Here is a 20,429-nt window from a genome sequence, read left to right as displayed (position 1 = left end):
ATTCGGTTGCTTGATAGTGTAGCATATTCTATACGAAAAGGTGTTACTGTTGAAAGAGTCAGGACAGATGAGTTTCTAATCAGGAGCACAATCAGAGGGTCAATTATGAAGAGTTCGTTTTCCAAGAGTTTGGAATAAATAAGTAAAGCAAAGCAAAGTCATCCCAAGTCTGGCATATTTCTTGTCTTAGCTCTTCCTTTCCTGTATCGTTGATGGTGTGTTTTGACGCCTCAGTATCGAATGAAGGCCAAAAAGCAAAATAGGTCTCAGGCTTTTTCCAGTGGGTTCTCCAGTTAGGCGTAGCCACCCTTAATAACTTGTGATGCACACCGAGTCACTTTGTTCTGGAGGCAGGTCTGAAATATGACAGAAACCACTCAGTTCAGAAAAGACAAACAAGAGTTACACCTAGCAGGTGTCCAATGTGGAAAGAGTGAAGGCAGACGTTAACGTAGCACACAACTAATTATTTATTGGTACGGTTACTTATTCACAACACAATAAAAAAAAAAACCTTTGAACTTTTTTTATAAGGACAGGAGGGAAACTGTCACACTGTGATATGTACATGTAGATTTAGGCCCATGAGGAGATGCCTAAATTCTTAAAAACTCAGCACAATCTCTCTAAAAATAAACAAGATAAAATACATAAGATAATAAAAAAAGATCTAAACAATTTAACTTCCTTAAACTGAATCATATTTTATATCAATCTCAGCTCTGTCCCATCTGGTGTATCCAAATCGTGTTTAAGCCCACATAACAGAGCTATAAAAACATGACAATAGTAGTTAATTAACAGTAGTTAATAGTTTGAGTCATGCTGAACAATGATGGAATTTATTTAAGCATAATGTGTAAGAAAATAAGTGGGTGGAGTTTATGTAAAGGTGTTTATTTAATTTCTTTAGTCAGAGTCACTGGCTATTTCCATAAAGGTCATTTAGAGCACACACAGGTGTACACAATGAAAATGGATTCAGCAGCCTGGTTCAGCAGCCTGGTTCAGCATTGTTCATTAGTGAGCTTGGCCTGCACAGGACCACTGGTAGCACAAGAACAGGATAAAATCCATTTATGAAATATTTTGTTTGAGGACTGTTTGCATTTCAATCATTTTATTATGGTTTACGCAAACCCCTTTTTTAACATATTTATGTTTATTCAGAGCAAATTTAGGTTTTAATGCAATCTATAAAACTCAAAGGTTGAACCCATGTTAAATGTGTTGGTACTAACATGTCTGCTGCTGTGACATCTTCAATCAAGTAGCACAGCAGCAGTTATCTTCATATCCCCCTTGACAATGAGCTTCAAAGGACAACAAGCTAATATGTCTGTACTTTTAGTTGCTATAAATACAAGTGGACCTGCTCTATATTTAATCTTAATTTGACAAAAAGCATTCACACATTTAAGTTCTCGAGCATTTACTGGGAACCATGTAAAGGAAAAGGTAAATAGTAATAGTAACTGAGTAATAACTGAGTCAAAGGCCATCACATGCTTGACTCAGTTATTACCACTAGGTGGTGCATTTTATTTAATCTTGCAACAAACACTGACTCATTAGCTGCATTTTGACTTACAGAAATATACCAATGTGCTGTACTCTTAATTTTCTCTTAAATGCACACTAACTTACCTACCTATATTAGGTTTACATTGCAGTTTGGGTATCCAATGCTCCATACAGTAAGTAAGGTTAATGTATTAATGTCATAGTCCCGGGTCTGTGACCCAGTGTTTTGATTTTAGTGGGTTTTCTAGTTTTGTTTGCTTATGAATCCTACGGTTGTGTAATGTGTATATTGTTTCTTGTAGTTCTCCCCTTGGTATATTTAGTCTTCTTCTGTTATACATTGTGTTAGAATAATTCCTCCCTCATTGTTCCCCATCCTCTTGTGTCTTGTTTCCTGTGTTAGTCATTGATGCCTCCCTGTGAAGTCAGTCTTGTCTCGTTGCTAAGCTGTCTGTTTCGCTGTCATCACTCAGTGTCTCTTCCCAGTCTCCTCTTGTCCTCTGCCAGATCGTTAGTTCTCCCCCAATGTGTCTCATCCATGTTCCACGTTCTCAGCTTCAGGTTTCATGTTTCACATCCTTAGTGTTTAGTTTCTTCCCAGTTTAGTGTTAGTGAAAGTCTTTGCCTTTTGTTTTGTGTTTTGTTTGATTTTGTGCAGCCTTAAAATGTGGTTTGCTTTGGCTAAATTTAGTCCTACTGTCCGCTTTTGGGTCCTTACTTCAAATACATGATGTGCGCCTGCAGATCGTGACAATTAATCCCACATTGATTGGATTTTTACTATTGCCCTTCACATATTAAAAATCCCCTATACAAAAAATAGTGTTCGCTATTGTTAACTAAAGCACTCTGTTGTGTACACATTGATGCATGAACAGGTCTAAACACTTAAACTGTTTTTACCTTACTCTGGGAAAGCTTCTTCAAATTCATCTTCAGTCCCTATTCAAGACGGGTTACTTTTGCTCGTACATCACAGCCACTTTGTGCTCCAATTTCCAGTTGTTCATATTGTAGTTATCATGCATGTGCACTTTTTTATATAGACGAGAAGAGAGAACTACATTTCCAACAAGGGAAAGTATCGTTCTACAGCTAAAAATGACAAATCTACTGTCGACATAATGTTGTACATTTTTAGATACATGTGAAGTGGTCTCTTTTACAAACTGAGCCTGTGTGCGTGTGGGAGGGGTCAGCAAACCACACAGACCCTAATCCACGCAACAGGGCTAAAAGCATAAATTTGTCGAACCCTTCTAAATTGCATAACCTATTCAAATTGCATCGGATTACCATTATCATCCTAGCCTGGTGGGACCCAGCATGTATTTGCCGAAGGCAATGGAGTCCAACTCGCTTTCCACGCCATCCACTGTCTCCCTGCCAAAACACTGTAGTGCTTCCACTAATAAGATCTGCACAAAAGAGGCACATGCAGCAGCTGACGGTGCAGACACGAGGAAAAGCCTTTTATATCTCGCTGCTGTCACGTTTCAGGAGACATACAGAAAGATGAAGGCTTCCTCCGCTCATTAAACCGCATTCAAAAACAGGCATTTTCAGAATACTGCAATCCGTAGAAGGCATCAAATCACACACAGTGTAGTATTAGACATTTTACAGGGAGCATGATATAACAATATCCAAGTTCATTCAAACCTCAGGGACATTTCGCCATTTTCCTTTTTCCTCACTCTGCTCTTTAAAACCTTCTCCTGATCACATTGCTTGCATTACAAAATGGTTGTGTTTAAATTATTCAGGGTGTCTTTAATCGTTATCAATCATTATTTAAACATACAAAGTCCAAGATGATTTCTTTCAGTTTGGTTCGAATTTATTTTTATAGTTCACAAGGTTAGCCCAGCAATGTATAGACTTCTAAGGAACCTTGAGAGGACTGTTGTTATGTATTAGCTGTGTATAAACAAGGCTAAATTGAGAACAATTGAATTCAGTCAGCAAGCACTTGGCAACAGTGGGGAGAAAGAACTGTCCTTTAACAGGAACTGACGGAATGAAGGGATAAGGCAAAGGGGATAAAAGGTAAGAGAAGCATAAAGAGACAACATATAGCAAACAGGACAATAATGCACACCACACAACATGTTAATGACATGCAGCAGCCTCATAGGGAAAACAAAGGGAGTTAAGAAATTCTCAGTGCACTGGAGTTCCTCCAGTGGCCTGAGCCTACAGCCATAATTACTGGCCTAGTCACACTAGAGAAAAAGTAGGGCAGTAACCTCCAAGGAACTAGGAAAAGTCGGCAGGTGCTGTTGGTTACTGCATTGACTCTTTCAGCATTTTGCAAATACTTGCAGTGGCCAACTGTTTACCCAGAGGCTGAGGGTGTTGCATGCTCATGGGAGATCATTTTTGATTGGAGGTTGCACAGGTCGCCTGGTGGGAAGCAACCTCTGTGTAAACAATTACAGTCTAACTTGGACCGACTGCAGTTGCTCTCAGGCAGATTGGAGAAGTTTGCGACTAATTGCCATCTTATTTATAAATGCAGACGGATTGCCAACACATTCACTGAGTCAGACTATACCGATGAACACAACCTATCTGCAACGTGTCTATTGGCAATTGGGGACTTGACTCAGCTGGTCCCTAATTGGTAATATTCATACACTACATAAAAATAAGTGGTCTGTGTTACTTTGCAGTTACATTGCTTTGCAGAATTCACATTAATGCAAATTTCTGTGCACGTAGACAGCAACAGATGTCAATTGCCATAATACCACAAACAGATTTCATGTAACTGTTAAATGGATCCCATGCAATCCTGTTGCTGTTCTGTCATCATCTTGATGCTCCACAGTTATTTAAAGGCATCAACTAAGAGTAGTCGCACAAACCTGATCCCCATTTTTCAATCAACCATTTCAAAGGCAGTGAGATCAAGTTCATTTCACACCGCTGCAATAATTTTGGTTATTGCGCTCCCAAACCTCTTTTTTTCCTACTGCAGCTGTACCAAGAATGGTTGAGAGTCCCACAATCCAGCTCCATCTATAAGTTTGATCAAGTAATCTTGAAGATAAACATTCACAAACATTCCCATATTAGCAGCTTTAAACTAAATGCAAGTGTATTGTTATTTACTGATTAGTGCATATATTACTGTTTACCACCTCAGTTTACTGTGTTAGTACTGCTGAGATGTACTAATTTAAGTAAAACACAACATACAGGTGAGGGTGAGGAGAAGCTTTGCAGGTGTTAGTAATTTATTTTATTTGCACAAAGCCAATTCACAGCAGCAGTCTTCTCGGGATACTATTGTATCACACAGCAAAGCTCCTGCGTCCTGGAGAGAAAGAACAAAAGAAAGCACACATTTCATTCCACTTAAACATTTAGAAAATGTGTGCTGTTTAATTAATAATTTACATGCTTGATTTAGCATAGCTTTTTAACTTCATGGTAAATTTCTTGTCTCATATGAACCCCTCAGACTCGCTTGGATTTAATAAGGTTTTTATTTTGATCTTTCGCTACCAAATACTCATTATGAGTTTGGCCGTTAAACACAGTTTGGTGACTCTTTAATGATGACTGTGGATATCGTTATCGAAAAGCAAAAATACGGCATTAAATCAACGCTCACTCATGTGTGCACATAAAGAGGGCCGAGTGTGCACAGATCACCATCATTCAGTATAACTCAGAGATGGATGGAAACGTTTTTCTAACAAATGCTTTATTGGTCGGTTTAAAAATGAACACACCGGTGATCTACAGGAGTACCACGGTACACAGTCACACAAAGATTACAGAAAAAACAGTAGCACACACAAACACGACACACATGCACGCGCACGCACACCGACATGATGGGTTATTAGCACATTATCTGCCTCGTGACGTCTCCCATCAGTATGGTTTGATGGTTCAGGAGTAAACAGAAGATACATTCAATAATCAGCTGTACAACAATGTAATACTTGGATTCAACCCTACCCACCCTCACAATTTGTTAAAAATACAATATTTTCCCGCAGATCTGCAGATTTTTGTAATATATTTAACCATATCTTTTAAAAAAATTGGAAAGATGTCTATATACACAGAGGAGGAGTAACGCAAATCACAAAAAATAAAGATTAAACCAATAAAATAAGATTTAAAAAAAAAAAGAATAGAAATAGTTTGTGAAAAGGCAGATGGCAAGCCTCGACACGTTCCCTTTTGTCTTCAGTTTTTCAGCAGATACCATGGCAACAGATTGATGGTTCACCAAGACGGGAAATCAGGGAGGAAAAATGGACGGTGTCACATGGCGTAATCGGCGACTGTCTACATGAGATTCTGGAAAGAAAAGACACAACAAAGATTAATGGGACAACAGTGTATGACTGCACAGATCAGCATCATTTAAATACAGTTTACAACAAGCACGAGCCTGAATGATTGAATTATCTTTTTGAAAGCTGAGGCTATATATGATATTTTATCTGCAGTTGTTTAGTGGGTAGTGCATGAAAACTGCTCATTCTTTAAAAAACTGTTTAAAAAAGACAAATTGCTAAAATGAATATACTTTGAGGAATCCCAAAAACAATAACTCAGATGACATTGTGTTTTTTTTAGATGTATTTCTTAAATGTTCCCAACTATATTACATTTTATTCCCAAAGACTCTGAAAAAAAATATATACACCAGATATATTGAATCATATCTCAATAACAGGCACCAAATCATGCTCCGAAAATGAAATTTGAAAAGTGATCGTGGACATACCAGGCAGGGGGATGGCTAGAAAGTAAGAGGATTATATTTGGGCGCTTCAACTTCACCACACTCCTTACAATTAAGGCCTCACTCACACAGGACTAGAGACCAGTTGGCAAACCTCTTGGTCGTTTGGGAAAAATGTGTGTCCCCTGATTCATTTCTGTTGGCCAGTGATTGCTGGCAGTCACAAAGTGAAATTAGCCGCAACCAAAAACCTTCTTGTAATTTCTTTAGTAGCTAGCAGACAGTCACACGTCTGCACACTGAGTGGCAGTTAAATCTGGAAAGAAACTTGTGTTTGACCCAATGAGCAAGCAGTTTCACAGCCAGACTACTCCTCTTTGTCACATCGGTAAAAACGATAATCTCAAGCATGACATCACTGGAGCCACATCCATCTTTTATTCTGTCTATGCAACCACGATGTTTTTAAAAAAAAGTGCAACTGTAACTTTGAAGGCAAACATTCTGCATTTTTAGTTTGTGTCATGCTGTTCACAGTTAGTTAGCTATGCAAACTACGGGAGCAATCACAGAGAGGTTTTTTCCCTAGTGACCTGTGGCTGTCAGAGCTCAGTCACGCAGTCTCTAGGGCTGTGACTGAGCAAACAACAAACAGGCTAAACTTTTAAGCCTAAAGATAGCGACTTTAATTAGAAAAAGACAGATTTCAGGGAATGAGTGTGTTGCATACTCATTGGTAAAGCATAGAATTATTTCAACTGTATCTATTCACCTGTCTGTAGGTCTTTTTTAGGTTAAGTTTAAAAATCACCACATTTATAGATATATACTTCTACTTTGGATTCAGAGATTTTACTGAGAAACTGCAGTACTTTTTTGAGTTTTAGATAACTATTTGTGTCTCTCCTTCAAAACCTGCAGTAAACTTTTGCCATTCACTGTCTCAGCCTGCCCTCAGGTTGCTGTTGAACGGACTGTGCACCACATTATAAAGGCTATGTCTGTTCAGCGGTTTCAGCCCCAGTGTACCTCATTTCTCCTAAGACCAGCACTAGATGGTTGCTGAAACACTCCTCCACCAAGGGACCCGTAGTTTGACGTCTGGACGTTGGGCACGATGCTTGACTGTCCGTACGGGATTACATTCTCATCTGCAGATGACAAACAGATTACTCAAAGTCACAGCTGTATTTATATAGGTTAAACCCAGAGTGATGGAGCACAGTGCAAATAGACCCCCTGCTACTAAAAGCAAGGCTGCTTGACTATGGGATGATAAGTGTGCAAACATTCGGTGGCAGTTGTTTCTTTCTCAGCCCAAAGGGATTTGCATGGAGCATCACAATAACATTAATACATATCAGTTGAGGTCCAGCTGTTGAAGCTAGGCGGCATGCGATGCAAAGACAGATGTTGCTCTTTTATCTTTTTGCTGAATGATGCTCCAGGATGCTGCATTATGTGCTTACCCTGCGATAACCACTTTGTAGATCCTCTCCTTTCGGGTGAGAAATGTTCTCCCCTCTTCTGTAGAGTGGGTGAGTCACTCCCCTCTTTGTCTGCTCGACTGCGGCTCAACACATCAGCCAAGAGCTGCAGGGAGTCATCTGTGCGGAGAGGAGCCGGTGGAGGGGGGAGCTCTGCGCATGATTGATAATTGATGATTTAAAAAATAAATAAACAGAGTATTTTGACTTTAAAGAAATAGTTTGACATTTTGTGGAAAAGACGCTTAATTGCTTTCTTGCCAAGAGTTAGATGAGAGGATACCACTGTCTGTTTATTATATATGAAGCTAAACATAGTAGTGCACACAGTAATCTTTGCACAAAGACTGGAAACAGTAGGGAATGGTTAACTTAGTGCTGCTCCAAAGCAGCAGCAGCAGTGCCTCTAAGGCTAACTGATTATATCTTGTTTGTTAAATTAGTTAACTACAAATGGCAATTTTACATGGTGCTATTAGCCAAATTCACAGAAGAGAACGCATTATTTAAAACTCTCAGGGAGTAAATTAACGATCATATTTGCCAAAAAGTTACTACTTTATAAATAAGCTTTACTAAACATTTACAAATATCAGAAAGAACAGAAATAATCCAAAGTGAATTCTTGCACTTGATTATGAAGTCTGCTGCCATGCTAGCCACTCTGGGGTGCTTTACTGGGATAAGTGCTAACACCAGAATGCTGTTATGCTCACAATAATAATGATGACCTTCCGAGGGGTCGCCAAGTATAATGTTCGAGGTATTGAAAGTCTTAAAGCAGTATATTAGCATAATGATATTTGTTAATTAACTGTAAGGTGTGGCTGTTAGATAACTTATAAAACTGAATAGACTATGGTGCCTTATATTCACCAAAGCTATTAGAATCCAGTCTCTGGGGAAAATGAAGGTCAGGAAAAAATCAAACAAAGTCAATTTGGCAGTCCAGCCAGCAGCTGTTGAGATATTTAAGTCAGTTAACTACAAAACATCACAAATTGATTTGTGAACTTACATTTGAAAGGCTGAAGTTCAGTAGGCAAAGGCATCACGTTGCATTAAAGACTATAAACTCTTTGGAAAGATGTATACAGAGGCCATAAATTAAGTGTACCCTGTTCTTTGGACTTCTATATAGCTCGTCAACCTTCAGCAGCAAAAGAGCCAAAAGAGCCATTTTAGCCCCTCCTACCAAACAACGGGAGAAAAAAAGGTTGCATAGGCTGGGGGATCAGACGGGTGGATAATGGATGTAATTGGGAGAAGATAAATTAGTTCAAATTAATTTTTTTTTTACATAATTATTTTTCAAAGCTTGTGTGAACAGCAGCTGAAGGGCTAAAGAGCCGCATGAGGCTCGTAAACCACAGGTTACCAACTTCTGTTCTCTAAAATCAGACTTCTTTTTGAACCTGTGAGACTCGCCCCCTGCTGGCCACTAGAAAGAATTCACATTTGAGCCACTTCCTCACTGGCTTCTCATTTCAGATCTGGAGGCTACAATCATTTTTATACACAGTCTTAATTGGTGACCGAACACACTAACAGAGCACTCCAGAGAGCCAAGCTGCCAGAGTGGTTAATATGCCTCATTCGTTTTTCCAGCCTAAAACAGAAATTAGAAGCATGCGGTGGAGCACATCATACCTGCTTCACTCTGCAGATCTCTCTTGTTTGGTCCATCCTTGGGCGTTTTCTTCTTACTCTTGGATCTGTGCGCCGGGGCTGTGGGGCTCGACTCTGCAGCTGTAACAGGAAATTGTCCTGACGGGAAAGAACACTGATGTCATCCTCAGGACACGAACAGGGAAAACTAAGAAACGCTGAGCGTCACTCTGAATAAATGCAACATGATTTTCGTGTATAAATTCTCTTCGTTTAGTTACATCATAAACTAAATTATACATGACACTATGTGGTTGTGTGTGGATGCTGTGAAGCATTAAGCTGAATTCAAACTGACCTTTACCAAGGCTTTCCCCCTTGAAATCATCTACCCACTGGCTAGTGCGGTATACCTCACTGCCATCCTGGGCCTTCATGTTGGTAAACAGATCGGGGTTAGACTGGGAGACCAAGTGGTGACGTGCCAAGAGGTCAAAATGCTGCAGCCGTGGACTGTCATTAGGCTTGGATGCATCTTGCTGGTGGGGAGATGTCAAAGTTGCAGTGTAGGACAGCTCATCTGGTTTAGAGGGCAGGCTGGGGAGTTCCTCCCTGGAAGTGTCCATCAGGTAGGTTCTGGCTGGCAGAGGAGGACACCAGTCATCGTCCTCCTCCTCAGAGCTAAGGGACAAGAGAAGGCAGTGAGTGTGCATCTCTGAGGAAATTACCACATATAAAAACTAGCTTATAAACAACAGTCCAGATGTGAGTGAATGGCTGAACTAACCACCAATCCGTGTCATCAGTTTAAACTAATCATGTTTTACTGAATATTTTAAGTATCATACGGTTTTGTGCAAAAGTCTTGAGCCACCCTTTATCTCTTTATAATTTGCCAGGATGGTATTAGATGGTTGATAAAAGGCTGATGATAATTTTCTGTGTTCATAATTCCATCAATTTTGACAATATCTCCAACACCACTGGCTGGAATGCTCCAACCCATGACAGAGTGTCCACCATGTTTTAAAGATGGCTGTAGACACTCACTGTTGTGCCTCTCTTCTTTGGGTTCATTAGTCCATTCAAGTTCTCGTTTGAGTTGTGGCAAGCACCAAGCAACCAAAAAACGTTGCTTTGAAAGTGGTCAGGTACAAGGAGTAGACTGAAACATGCCACGGTAAAAAACCAAAAACCTTTGAAAACCCTCCAGAAAGCCAGCACTTTAGAAAGGAAGGGTGACTCAAGACTTTTACAAAGTACCGCACAGTATTAAACAATCAGAGATGTAAAGCTACCTGCTGTGGCGACAGAAAAACAAAAGCAATGTAATGTTTTTTTACTCCCATGAACCTGCATTTTATTCACACAGACAACTAAGTTCAAACATACCGAATGTTTGAACTTATAAGTAAAATATCAGCTCATTTAGAACTTAATGCCAGCCTTATTTTTGTTGAAGTGGGATCGTTAGAAACTGAACAAATTATGGAAAACAACATTTTTTTTTAAATTCACTGTTTACATTTTTCCTCATAGCAGAGGCTTCACAGACCAGCATGTTGAGAAAAGAAGCTGAAATGAGCCAAGATTTTAGACTTTAAACATATAATTAGTGTTTTGCGCTTACAGCTACTACAGATGTGTGCGTTTACTTGTTGATTTTTCCGTCTATGAGGATTTTGTGATAATCTGCAAACTAAAACACACAAATGTCAAGCTGCTAGATCACACAAGCTTGTAACATGTCAAAACAAACATCTGGTGTTGAGATACTTCCAATAACTGTGCACAGAAATACCACTAACACCACTATATATATAAAAAATATTCAAATCAATTCAGTTTTATTTATATAGCACCAAATCACAACAACAGTCACCTCAAGGCGCTTTATACTGCAACTTAAAGACCCTTCAATAATAATATATATTAAAAAAATAATAACCTAATTTCAAGTCCTTGTGGGAAAAGGGAACCAGTGTAGCATTCCCGAAGACCAGAACCACCTCCATAATTTCTGTTGTCACTTCAATGCCGTCAGGGCTAATTTAATGAACGATGTGTCATTGAAAAGGCAAAGTACTAATCCAGCCTGTCAGATGGTGGCTAATGTCGTTAGGAAAGACACGGCACAGTCAGACCAGCCCTCCGATATGTCCGCAATCTAATCTGTCAGAACTAGTTAGAGTGGACGCTCCCTTCTGCAGCCCCAAAGCACGATCTACTCACTGCCCGCAGACACAGCTGTTAATGTGAAAACTCCCCAGACTCCAAACTTCACTCAAGTTTTGCTTGGCAGTCACAGCACAGTTTTAGGGCAGTTTTGATATCCATCTGCCTTAACTGCCTCTGTCATATAGGTGAAGGCAGAGGCCTCCATGCTAAAAATAAACTGACTGATCACACAAAAATAAATGCCACTGTTCTTGGAGGGGGGTAAAGAAGTGGCCTTAACAACAACCTGACATTTAACAGTGCAGTGATTTGTCTCACCTGTGCTGCTCATCTTCTTTGTGTGTTTTTGTATGGTGTCCATCTTTATTGGTGGGAAGAGGTAGAGACAAGACATCCACCCAGGTGAGAGGACCTGACTTGGATGATGTCCCAGTAGACCTCTGCTTTACCAGTTTGTCTAAAAAAAACCCCAAACAATGTGTGAGACATAATCGTTGTGTTACTCGTTTCCACACTAAAGCTCAAACTGCTTGCTAAGTAAAGGTTTTTAAATACGTCCTTTCTGTGTCCACAGCTGTTAGCGCCTCAAAGAATTTTCCTTTTACTGACCATTTTATATCTTCAAGGGCACCTTAAGCTTCTGTAGAATCACTGGATATCAAAAGGAATGAAGCACTTAACCTCCGCATACCTTTCCATTCACACAGTATGTTTCAAAGTTTCAGAGCATGGCAGGCTTATTCACAAAGCACCTTTCAATAAGGCAATTCAAAGCCCAGGATATTGGATATAAAAGGGCATTTAAGTACAGGGAGTGCAGAATTATTAGGCAAGTTGTATTTTTGAGGAATAATGTTATTATTGAACAACAACCATGTTCTCAATGAACCCAAAAAACTCATTAATATCAAAGCTGAATGTTTTTGGAAGTAGTTTTTAGTTTGTTTTTAGTTTTAGCTATTTTAGGGGGATATCTGTGTGTGCAGGTGACTATTACTGTGCATAATTATTAGGCAACTTAACAAAAAACAAATATATACCCATTTCAATTATTTATTTTTACCAGTGAAACCAATATAACATCTCCACATTCACAAATATACATTTCTGACATTCAAAAACAAAACAAAAACAAATCAGCGACCAATATAGCCACCTTTCTTTGCAAGGACACTCAAAAGCCTGCCATCCATGGATTCTGTCAGTGTTTTGATCTGTTCACCATCAACATTGCGTGCAGCAGCAACCACAGCCTCCCAGACACTGTTCAGAGAGGTGTACTGTTTTCCTCCTTGTAAATCTCACATTTGATGATGGACCACAGGTTCTCAATGGGGTTCAGATCAGGTGAACAAGGAGGCCATGTCATTAGTTTTTCTTCTTTTATACCCTTTCTTGCCAGCCACGCTGTGGAGTACTTGGACGCGTGTGATGGAGCATTGTCCTGCATGAAAATCATGTTTTTCTTGAAGGATGCAGACTTCTTCCTGTACCACTGCTTGAAGAAGGTGTCTTCCAGAAACTGGCAGTAGGACTGGGAGTTGAGCTTGACTCCATCCTCAACCCGAAAAGGCCCCACAAGCTCATCTTTGATGATACCAGCCCAAACCAGTACTCCACCTCCACCTTGCTGGCGTCTGAGTCGGACTGGAGCTCTCTGCCCTTTACCAATCCAGCCACGGGCCCATCCATCTGGCCCATCAAGACTCACTCTCATTTCATCAGTCCATAAAACCTTAGAAAAACCAGTCTTGAGATATTTCTTGGCCCAGTCTTGACGTTTCAGCTTGTGTGTCTTGTTCAGTGGTGGTCGTCTTTCAGCCTTTCTTACCTTGGCCATGTCTCTGAGTATTGCACACCTTGTGCTTTTGGGCACTCCAGTGATGTTGCAGCTCTGAAATATGGCCAAACTGGTGGCAAGTGGCATCTTGGCAGCTGCACGCTTGACTTTTCTCAGTTCATGGGCAGTTATTTTGCGCCTTGGTTTTTCCACACGCTTCTTGCGACCCTGTTGACTATTTTGAATGAAACGCTTGATTGTTCGATGATCACGCTTCAGAAGCTTTGCAATTTTGAGACTGCTGCATCCCTCTGCAAGATATCTCACTATTTTTGACTTTTCTGAGCCTGTCAAGTCCTTCTTTTGACCCATTTTGCCAAAGGAAAGGACGTTGCCTAATAATTATGCACACCTGATATAGGGTGTTGATGTCATTAGACCACACCCCTTCTCATTACAGAGATGCACATCACCTAATATGCTTAATTGGTAGTAGGCTTTCGAGCCTATACAGCTTGGAGTAGGACAACATGCATGAAGAGGATGATGTGGACAAAATACTCATTTGCCTAATAATTCTGCACTCCCTGTATATATCATATGTGAGTTAATGAAGCTGCCCAAGCTTTCACATGTGGGTGGAAGTATACGTGTTGTAGGTGGTTACAACACTTGCATATAAGAAAAGAGATGAAAACATTGCATTATGGCAGCCATATAAACTATCTATAAAACAAAGCACATTTTTGGCCAATGTCAAGCTACAGAAAAAAAAGGCAGCTCACTAATATTTCCTTTTTAAGGTTGCAGTGCTCTAATAAATGTAATTACACAAGCAACGTCTCAGATTGTTACACGTAATCACAAGTCTACACAGTTTTATGAAGTTAACTTATTACTATGGAACTGCAGTGCGTTCAGAAAATGAAAAAAGATGAATGCAGACCTTCCCGTGTAATCATGTCGTTCTATATCGTCCAAGAAAAGATCTCATTACTGTGCAATCTCGTAATTAAAACATCTTAAAAAGGTTAAGGTGGTTACAAATGATCCATTTTGAATAACAGAACAGGTGTTTTCTTTCCCGCAAAATTAAATGAATGTGTGATTTTCAAATGGTCATTAACCGTCTCAACAGATTTTCAAGAAGCATAATGATGCCATAACCACAACTACAGAAAATTATTTTTCTCATGACTGCGTATAAGAGCCAGACAGACAACCACATTTCCAGTTAAGCTGTTCAAAGATACATTTTTAGATCTTTTCCGCTTCCACAAAATTCTCACCGTTGCTCTTCTTGCTGTACTGAAGCTTGGCGTATTCAGATCCAGAGTGACCAGACTTTATGGTCCAATGATCCAGGTGCTGCTCCAGACCTCCAAACCCACTGTTTGACAGTATTGGGTTGCTGCTGTACGGGTCTGGACCCTGGTTGTAGGACGTGCTCGAGTAGGTGTCGTAGTACGCCAGGAGGTCGTCTTCAGCCGTTGTGTTGATGGTGCTGTAGATGGGACTGTCATTGGACGCCGCGCTGTGCTTCTCTGACTGGTTTGGGTAGTTTATGATCCCAACAGCTGCACAGCAAATGACTATGTTACATTAACAGGGACAATCTTTTATTCAGCACTCTAGCATTTCACATCAGAGAGCTCTTACTGTTGTAATATCTCTCTGAATCCAGTTTGCCAGAGCAGCAGTTGACCGAGTCTTTGCTGTTGTGAGTGAGGTTTGGAGTGGGCCAAGAGTCTGCCAGCCAGGGGTAGTTGCCCATATTTGATCCCAACAAGCCAGGCCTGGGAAGAAAGATGAGATTATATCAATACTGCTTCTATGAAACACACAGTGACACTAATCATCTGATGAATCAAATCATAACGTAGAGTTTACCCTCCATTAATGATTCCTGATCCCTCACTGTGAGCGAAGCCAACTGCAAGAGGAAAAAAGAGCAAAGTTATAAATTTGGAAAACAGCAAAGAAGATAAAGCTTTTGCTTTAAGCCCCTTTTTTCCCAAAGAGCCACTGAAAGATAAAGATGTTTTGGACCGAATTATCATGCTCCATAACCAAATAAACAGTTTATCCCACACGGGGGTTTAAGAAAGCAGATTTGAATTGATATTTTATGAGGGTGCACTGTTGACCTACATACACCAAGAGGAACACAGCAGATCTATATAGCGTATGCCTGCAATACATAAAAATGCAGATGTCATTTTTCTGCTGCTGTATCTGGAGTTAGGGATGGTTAAAATCCATTTTTAATTAAATAAAGAAATCCATACCATAAAGTGAAAGACATACATGCAACATTATGAAATATTAATGCGAAAATTAAATTGCATATTTGCTCCTAAGGCCTTGAGCCATTATTGAACAAATACATCTCAAAGTCAGACAAGAACTGAGAACTGATGTGCTGTGTGCTTCTGAGCCAAAGGGCATCAAGTAAAGTGTGCGCTGAGCTTTTTACATATGCTTCAGAGTGTCTCTTGAGGGTTTTTTTTTTCTTTTTTTCCCTTTGCTCCTGCCATGAAGACTACCCAGTGGGAATAAATATATTTTAATTAACTGAATATGCGATTAAAGTGCAGGCATCGCTTTGCAAAGTACAAACTAAAATTGAAAACATTCATCACTGCTCCAGATATCCCCGGAGGTCTATTAAGAACTTTGTCACTGTCATTGGATGAAAACAAAATCTGATGGTTTGCGTCTTTTTTTCTCTTTTATGTCTCCGTTACATAATGAGTCGTCTGTGACAGGGTTCATCAAATCATCTCGAGTCCTGTGACGATAACCTCTCCTGCTTTTTACTTTTTTTTTCTCTACCCAAAGCAGGTAAGTAAGTCATAGTTAATCCCCCCTGCCCCCCTCACCTGCTGGGGTGTATGCGAAGGATGTGGTATAGTGTCCCAGCTGCTTCCTCCTTCGGTGGCGACAGTATAGCCACCCGCTGAAGCCCATCAGCACCAACCACGCAGCCACACCCAGCCCAGCGATGAAGGCTGGCTGGCGGATGACGCTTGTGATCTGCTCTGCTATGCTGAGGTCATCGCCCTTAGTCACGGTCGTTGAAGTCTTCTCAAGCGGGGGAGCTGAAAGAGAAGCGATCCAGTTAATGGAGCCACATGATACACAGCCAAAGCAGAGAGCTGTCAGTCACTTCAGAGTAGAAAAAAAACAAGCTTTTTAAATGGTTTTGTTTCCTCACATATCATTCAGGTTGATTAAATAGTAAACTGAGTAAATTCTTCTTTTAATGGGCCAGCACAGTCGAGGGGATTAGGATCAAATTGGGGCATTAAAGCACTTGAAAACTGGTTAAACGTGAAGGAAGTTATATTGATTTTTACTTCCTGCCTGCACAGACACGCATTAGGAGATGTGCCGGAGACGCCCCAAAGGAACAACAGGTGGAAAGTTACAATTTACAAGCAGTTTATCTTAGCCATCTATAATAAGTCTGCCTTCTATAATCCAGTTTTGAGATCCTTTCCCAGATGCCTTAACGCCCACTCACATCCTGGGCCATCTGACCTCAGGAAATAGGGTGGGGCCAGGTTTCACAGTGGATTCACCCGAAACCTTGGCTGTCTGTGACCCACACCCGTTTTAACACCTTGACTCATGTGATTAGGTAGAGGATCAATAGGGGGTCCATGACCCTCTTGTCGGACACTCCCATAGGGCTTAAAATCTGTTGCTCTGGTGGAGAGTCCCAAGTTCACTACACATGGTTGCAATTATTTTGGGGTTGTAAATTATCTTTCCCTAGTTTGACTGTATCATAAAACTGTAACTTGTGTTGGTACAGATTAAACAAGACATAGAAGACATGCTAGTTTTTCCACCTTTGGTGTTTTTAGACTTTTTGATAAGCCAAGTTAGATCCAACAGAAGAAGTTAGAAGATCTCACCTAACTTTCATCAATAACTCAAATAGGTAAGTTTCCCATGTTTTCTGTAAAAGGGTTACAAGTAAAAGAAAAACATTTCAGGAAACACTGGAAGCAAAACATGTTCTTTGGAAGCAACACATCTTCTCTGACTATGTGACTAATATAGCCAAGTAAATTAAAAAGCAGAGCCACAGAGACACAAAACTAAACAAAATAAATGGCAAACTTATTATGCAATCACAACTACTGACTCAAATTCGTGACAAACACCCTGCAAAAGTTAGTGTTGGTGATGCACCAGCTTTAATCGTATTCATGCAGCGCAGTCAACTCTCCACATACACATTTTACATGTGGTAAAGTCAGCTTGCAGAGTGCGTCTTGGCATATTTCGGCGTGTGTAGTAACTGTAACAGTTTGACTGACTCACTGAGAAGCAGGCTGACAGGCGGACTCTGAGCGCCCACACCCAGGCTGGTGACAGCAGCCACCATCACGGTGTAACGGACTTCAGGCAGCAGGCCCGTCAGCAGGATGGACAGGACTGCTCCATCCATGGTTCGGTTTATTTGGTTCTCCTGCTCAACGCCGCTGCCCAGACACCAGACCTGAGTGACACCAAAGTTTAAGGTCCTCACAATTTAGGCAACTCGCACATGAAAGTTGCTCTACAATGGTACAAGACTACTATCCATAGGATATAAGCAACAGGTACAAGGAGTGCTTAGTATGTAAAATCTTCCCTTCCAAGACTTCGCACCACCTCTGCCATAATCCCCACACCTGTCCACATTCATCAACACTGAGTAAACCTTTTATTTATTCTAAATCTCCTGTAGAGCATTTGTGATGAAGACACTGGGAGTTACAATGAAAATGTGTCAGGTAATACCGTGCAATATTTTCTTACGTCAGCCTTTGAGGGCTTGAACAAAATATTGGGTGTATTTCTGAGAAATTGAAATATTTAAGGGGATTAAATATGATCCCTGCCTTTGGCTGATGATCCATCACACATTCAGAAGAATATGGATTCTCATGATCAGACTCATAACTGTCTACGTGTAGACACAAGACAGCGAGAGGGAATCAAAACAATAGTACTCCATGTTCTATTTTGATGTTTTTTTCCACGCTCTGCATAAGCAGCCTGATGATTAGTAATCAGTGTTGCGCTCATTCTAAGAGACAGATAATGAGAACTCTGTTTTTTTTCACAGAGCTAACAGATGACAGGGATGGTGACTGTTCAGCCGAGAATCTGATGACACAAAACCGAGCAGCATCGCAAGTACTGGCAACACATAAAAGGCAATGACTAATTACTAATTGTTCATTAAAATCTGTGTTTTTCACAAGCATCTAAACAACCAAACCTAGGAAACACTGAGTAATGCCTGCACACAGATGCAAATCGAAAGAACAATTTGCTTTACTGACGAGCTTAACAGCAGAAATAAACACCAGAGAAGAAGACAAACAGTAAAATGCGGCCTCACCTTGTACTCCCTAATTATGCCGCTCTGAATATTATGAGGCGGCGGCTCCCAGGACACGCTGATACTGGTGCTGTTGGTGAGCTGCACCACTGATACAGCCTGTGGAGGGGCACACAAAACTGCAAACAGAGATAAGAAAAAATGAGATGTTACTATAGTTATTAATACATACCAGAGCTGTGATAAGACTGTGTTTACAGGTCCATAATTCCTGCACAATTTCCTGCAAATAACAGATATAATTTATAGAAACTAGAAAAACCTGAAAGAAAATAATCCTTAATTACTTATTTATAAGCACTCTATATAAGAAAATGAAACAGTGTCTTTATTTTTCAAAATTAGGAGGTTATTTCAGAATTTTTGCTAAATTAATTAGAACTCATTCGTTCCTTTGTTGTCTGATAATCTAACTCCACTGGAAAAATACTGTTTTTAAAGGATTTCTTTGCCTCATCTAAAGCGCTTTAAACTGTGTAACTAATAAATCCCTCCACATTGATAAATGTGACTAAATATTATAAATAAAAAATAGTTCATAATAAATGAAAGAGCTTTAATCAGTTTTGGAAGGAAACATGTTATTTTCCTTTCTTGGCAGCAGTCCTTCACCTTGCTCAACAAAAGCTGGACACAAGCGGCTTGATCTAGAGATTATGATTAAAATCATACCTCTAAAGCTCCTAAACTAACATAATACTAACCACTTTTTATTAAACCTCTATCTATGAGTTTTTGAGTCCAGGCTAACTATTGTTATTTCCAAAGCTAAGCTGCTGGCTGTTGCTTCACATCGACTACAAAGAAACAAAACAGGATTTAACTGGTATCTCAAATTTGTTTAAACACATATGCTACTGTCCGGAAGCCATGAGCCATTCCTGATTTTTTCAACATTTCTGCTGGGAAAATGAAAAACAGGTGCAGCAACTGAGTAAAATATAAGACAGAAACAGAGTTTGTAAAATTGCATCAAGCCTGAAGTCAACATTTGGAATGAAGACCTTTATTCTTCAACACAGCCTGAACTCTGTTAGGCAAGATTTCTTTTAATTTCATTAAGTAGTCTTCTGATTTAATTTCCACACGATATTGATATGTAGATCAAAATCTGATGGTACTTCCATCCATGTTCATAATTCCATCAATTTTGACAAGATTCCCAACACCACTGGCTGAAATGCAGCCCCAAGTAATGACAGAGCCTCTACAGATTTCTGTCCTCATTAACCTCTTTCCTGACATCCTCTGTATGAACTGATGATTTGAACAAAAAAAAAAAAAGTAAATTTGGATTCTTTGCTCCATAAGATGTCTCCGCTGGTTTTCAGTCCTTGTGTAATTTGGCACAGCTCAGCCTTTTCTCATTTTTTCTCTTCCTTAAAAATGGCATTTTGACAGCCAACCTTCCACTGAGACCATTTGGGACGAGGCTTCAGCGATCAACTGAAGGTTGAGATGCATTTTCTGGGTCCTATGTCAGGTCTGGATATTTTTTTCAGTCTCATAAGGACATAGCTTTCAGATACTCTCCCTCTGATGTAGATCTGTATAGGTTTTTGCAACAGGCCGCTAATAACCAAGTGCATGGAAATACAGTAAAAAATTGGTTCTTTGCCAAGTTATGTGTCGATACATCGCTGGCTCATTCTTTGAGTTCAGTGCCTTTTTTATGCTTGAATGAGTCAATGAATAAGTGGCTTAATAAGCTCTGAACATGCTCAGGTACAAGGA

General features: G+C 40.0%; 1 protein-coding gene across 2 annotated transcripts in view; it reads right to left on the bottom strand.

Moving 5' to 3' along the window:
• Nucleotides 1–1,738: 1,738 nt before the first annotated feature.
• zgc:77784 (uncharacterized protein LOC402947 homolog) overlaps nt 1,739–20,429 on the bottom strand; it is a 74,537-nt gene continuing 55,846 nt past the window's right edge. Inside the window, exons 15-26 of one of the 2 annotated variants that reach the window (XM_005937889.3) lie at nt 18,696–18,814; nt 17,627–17,804; nt 16,174–16,392; nt 15,182–15,224; nt 14,951–15,087; nt 14,581–14,868; nt 11,830–11,968; nt 9,692–10,014; nt 9,376–9,492; nt 7,708–7,878; nt 7,268–7,389; nt 1,739–5,847 (exon numbers count right to left, since the gene is read on the bottom strand). In XM_005937889.3, the coding sequence (XP_005937951.1) occupies nt 5,836–5,847; nt 7,268–7,389; nt 7,708–7,878; nt 9,376–9,492; nt 9,692–10,014; nt 11,830–11,968; nt 14,581–14,868; nt 14,951–15,087; nt 15,182–15,224; nt 16,174–16,392; nt 17,627–17,804; nt 18,696–18,814 (1,868 nt within the window). In that variant the 3' untranslated portion in view covers nt 1,739–5,835. The remainder of the gene's footprint in view (nt 5,848–7,267; nt 7,390–7,707; nt 7,879–9,375; nt 9,493–9,691; nt 10,015–11,829; nt 11,969–14,580; nt 14,869–14,950; nt 15,088–15,181; nt 15,225–16,173; nt 16,393–17,626; nt 17,805–18,695; nt 18,815–20,429) is intronic. The other variant, XM_005937890.3, reaches the window with a different exon arrangement.

Source organism: Haplochromis burtoni, unplaced genomic scaffold (genome assembly GCF_018398535.1).
Source record: "Haplochromis burtoni strain Fernald_Lab_line unplaced genomic scaffold, NCSU_Asbu1 Contig_216, whole genome shotgun sequence".
NCBI classification, from domain to species: domain Eukaryota; kingdom Metazoa; phylum Chordata; class Actinopteri; order Cichliformes; family Cichlidae; genus Haplochromis; species Haplochromis burtoni.
Note: the sequence above shows the minus strand (reverse complement) of the source record. Positions and strands in the feature narration are given on the sequence as shown.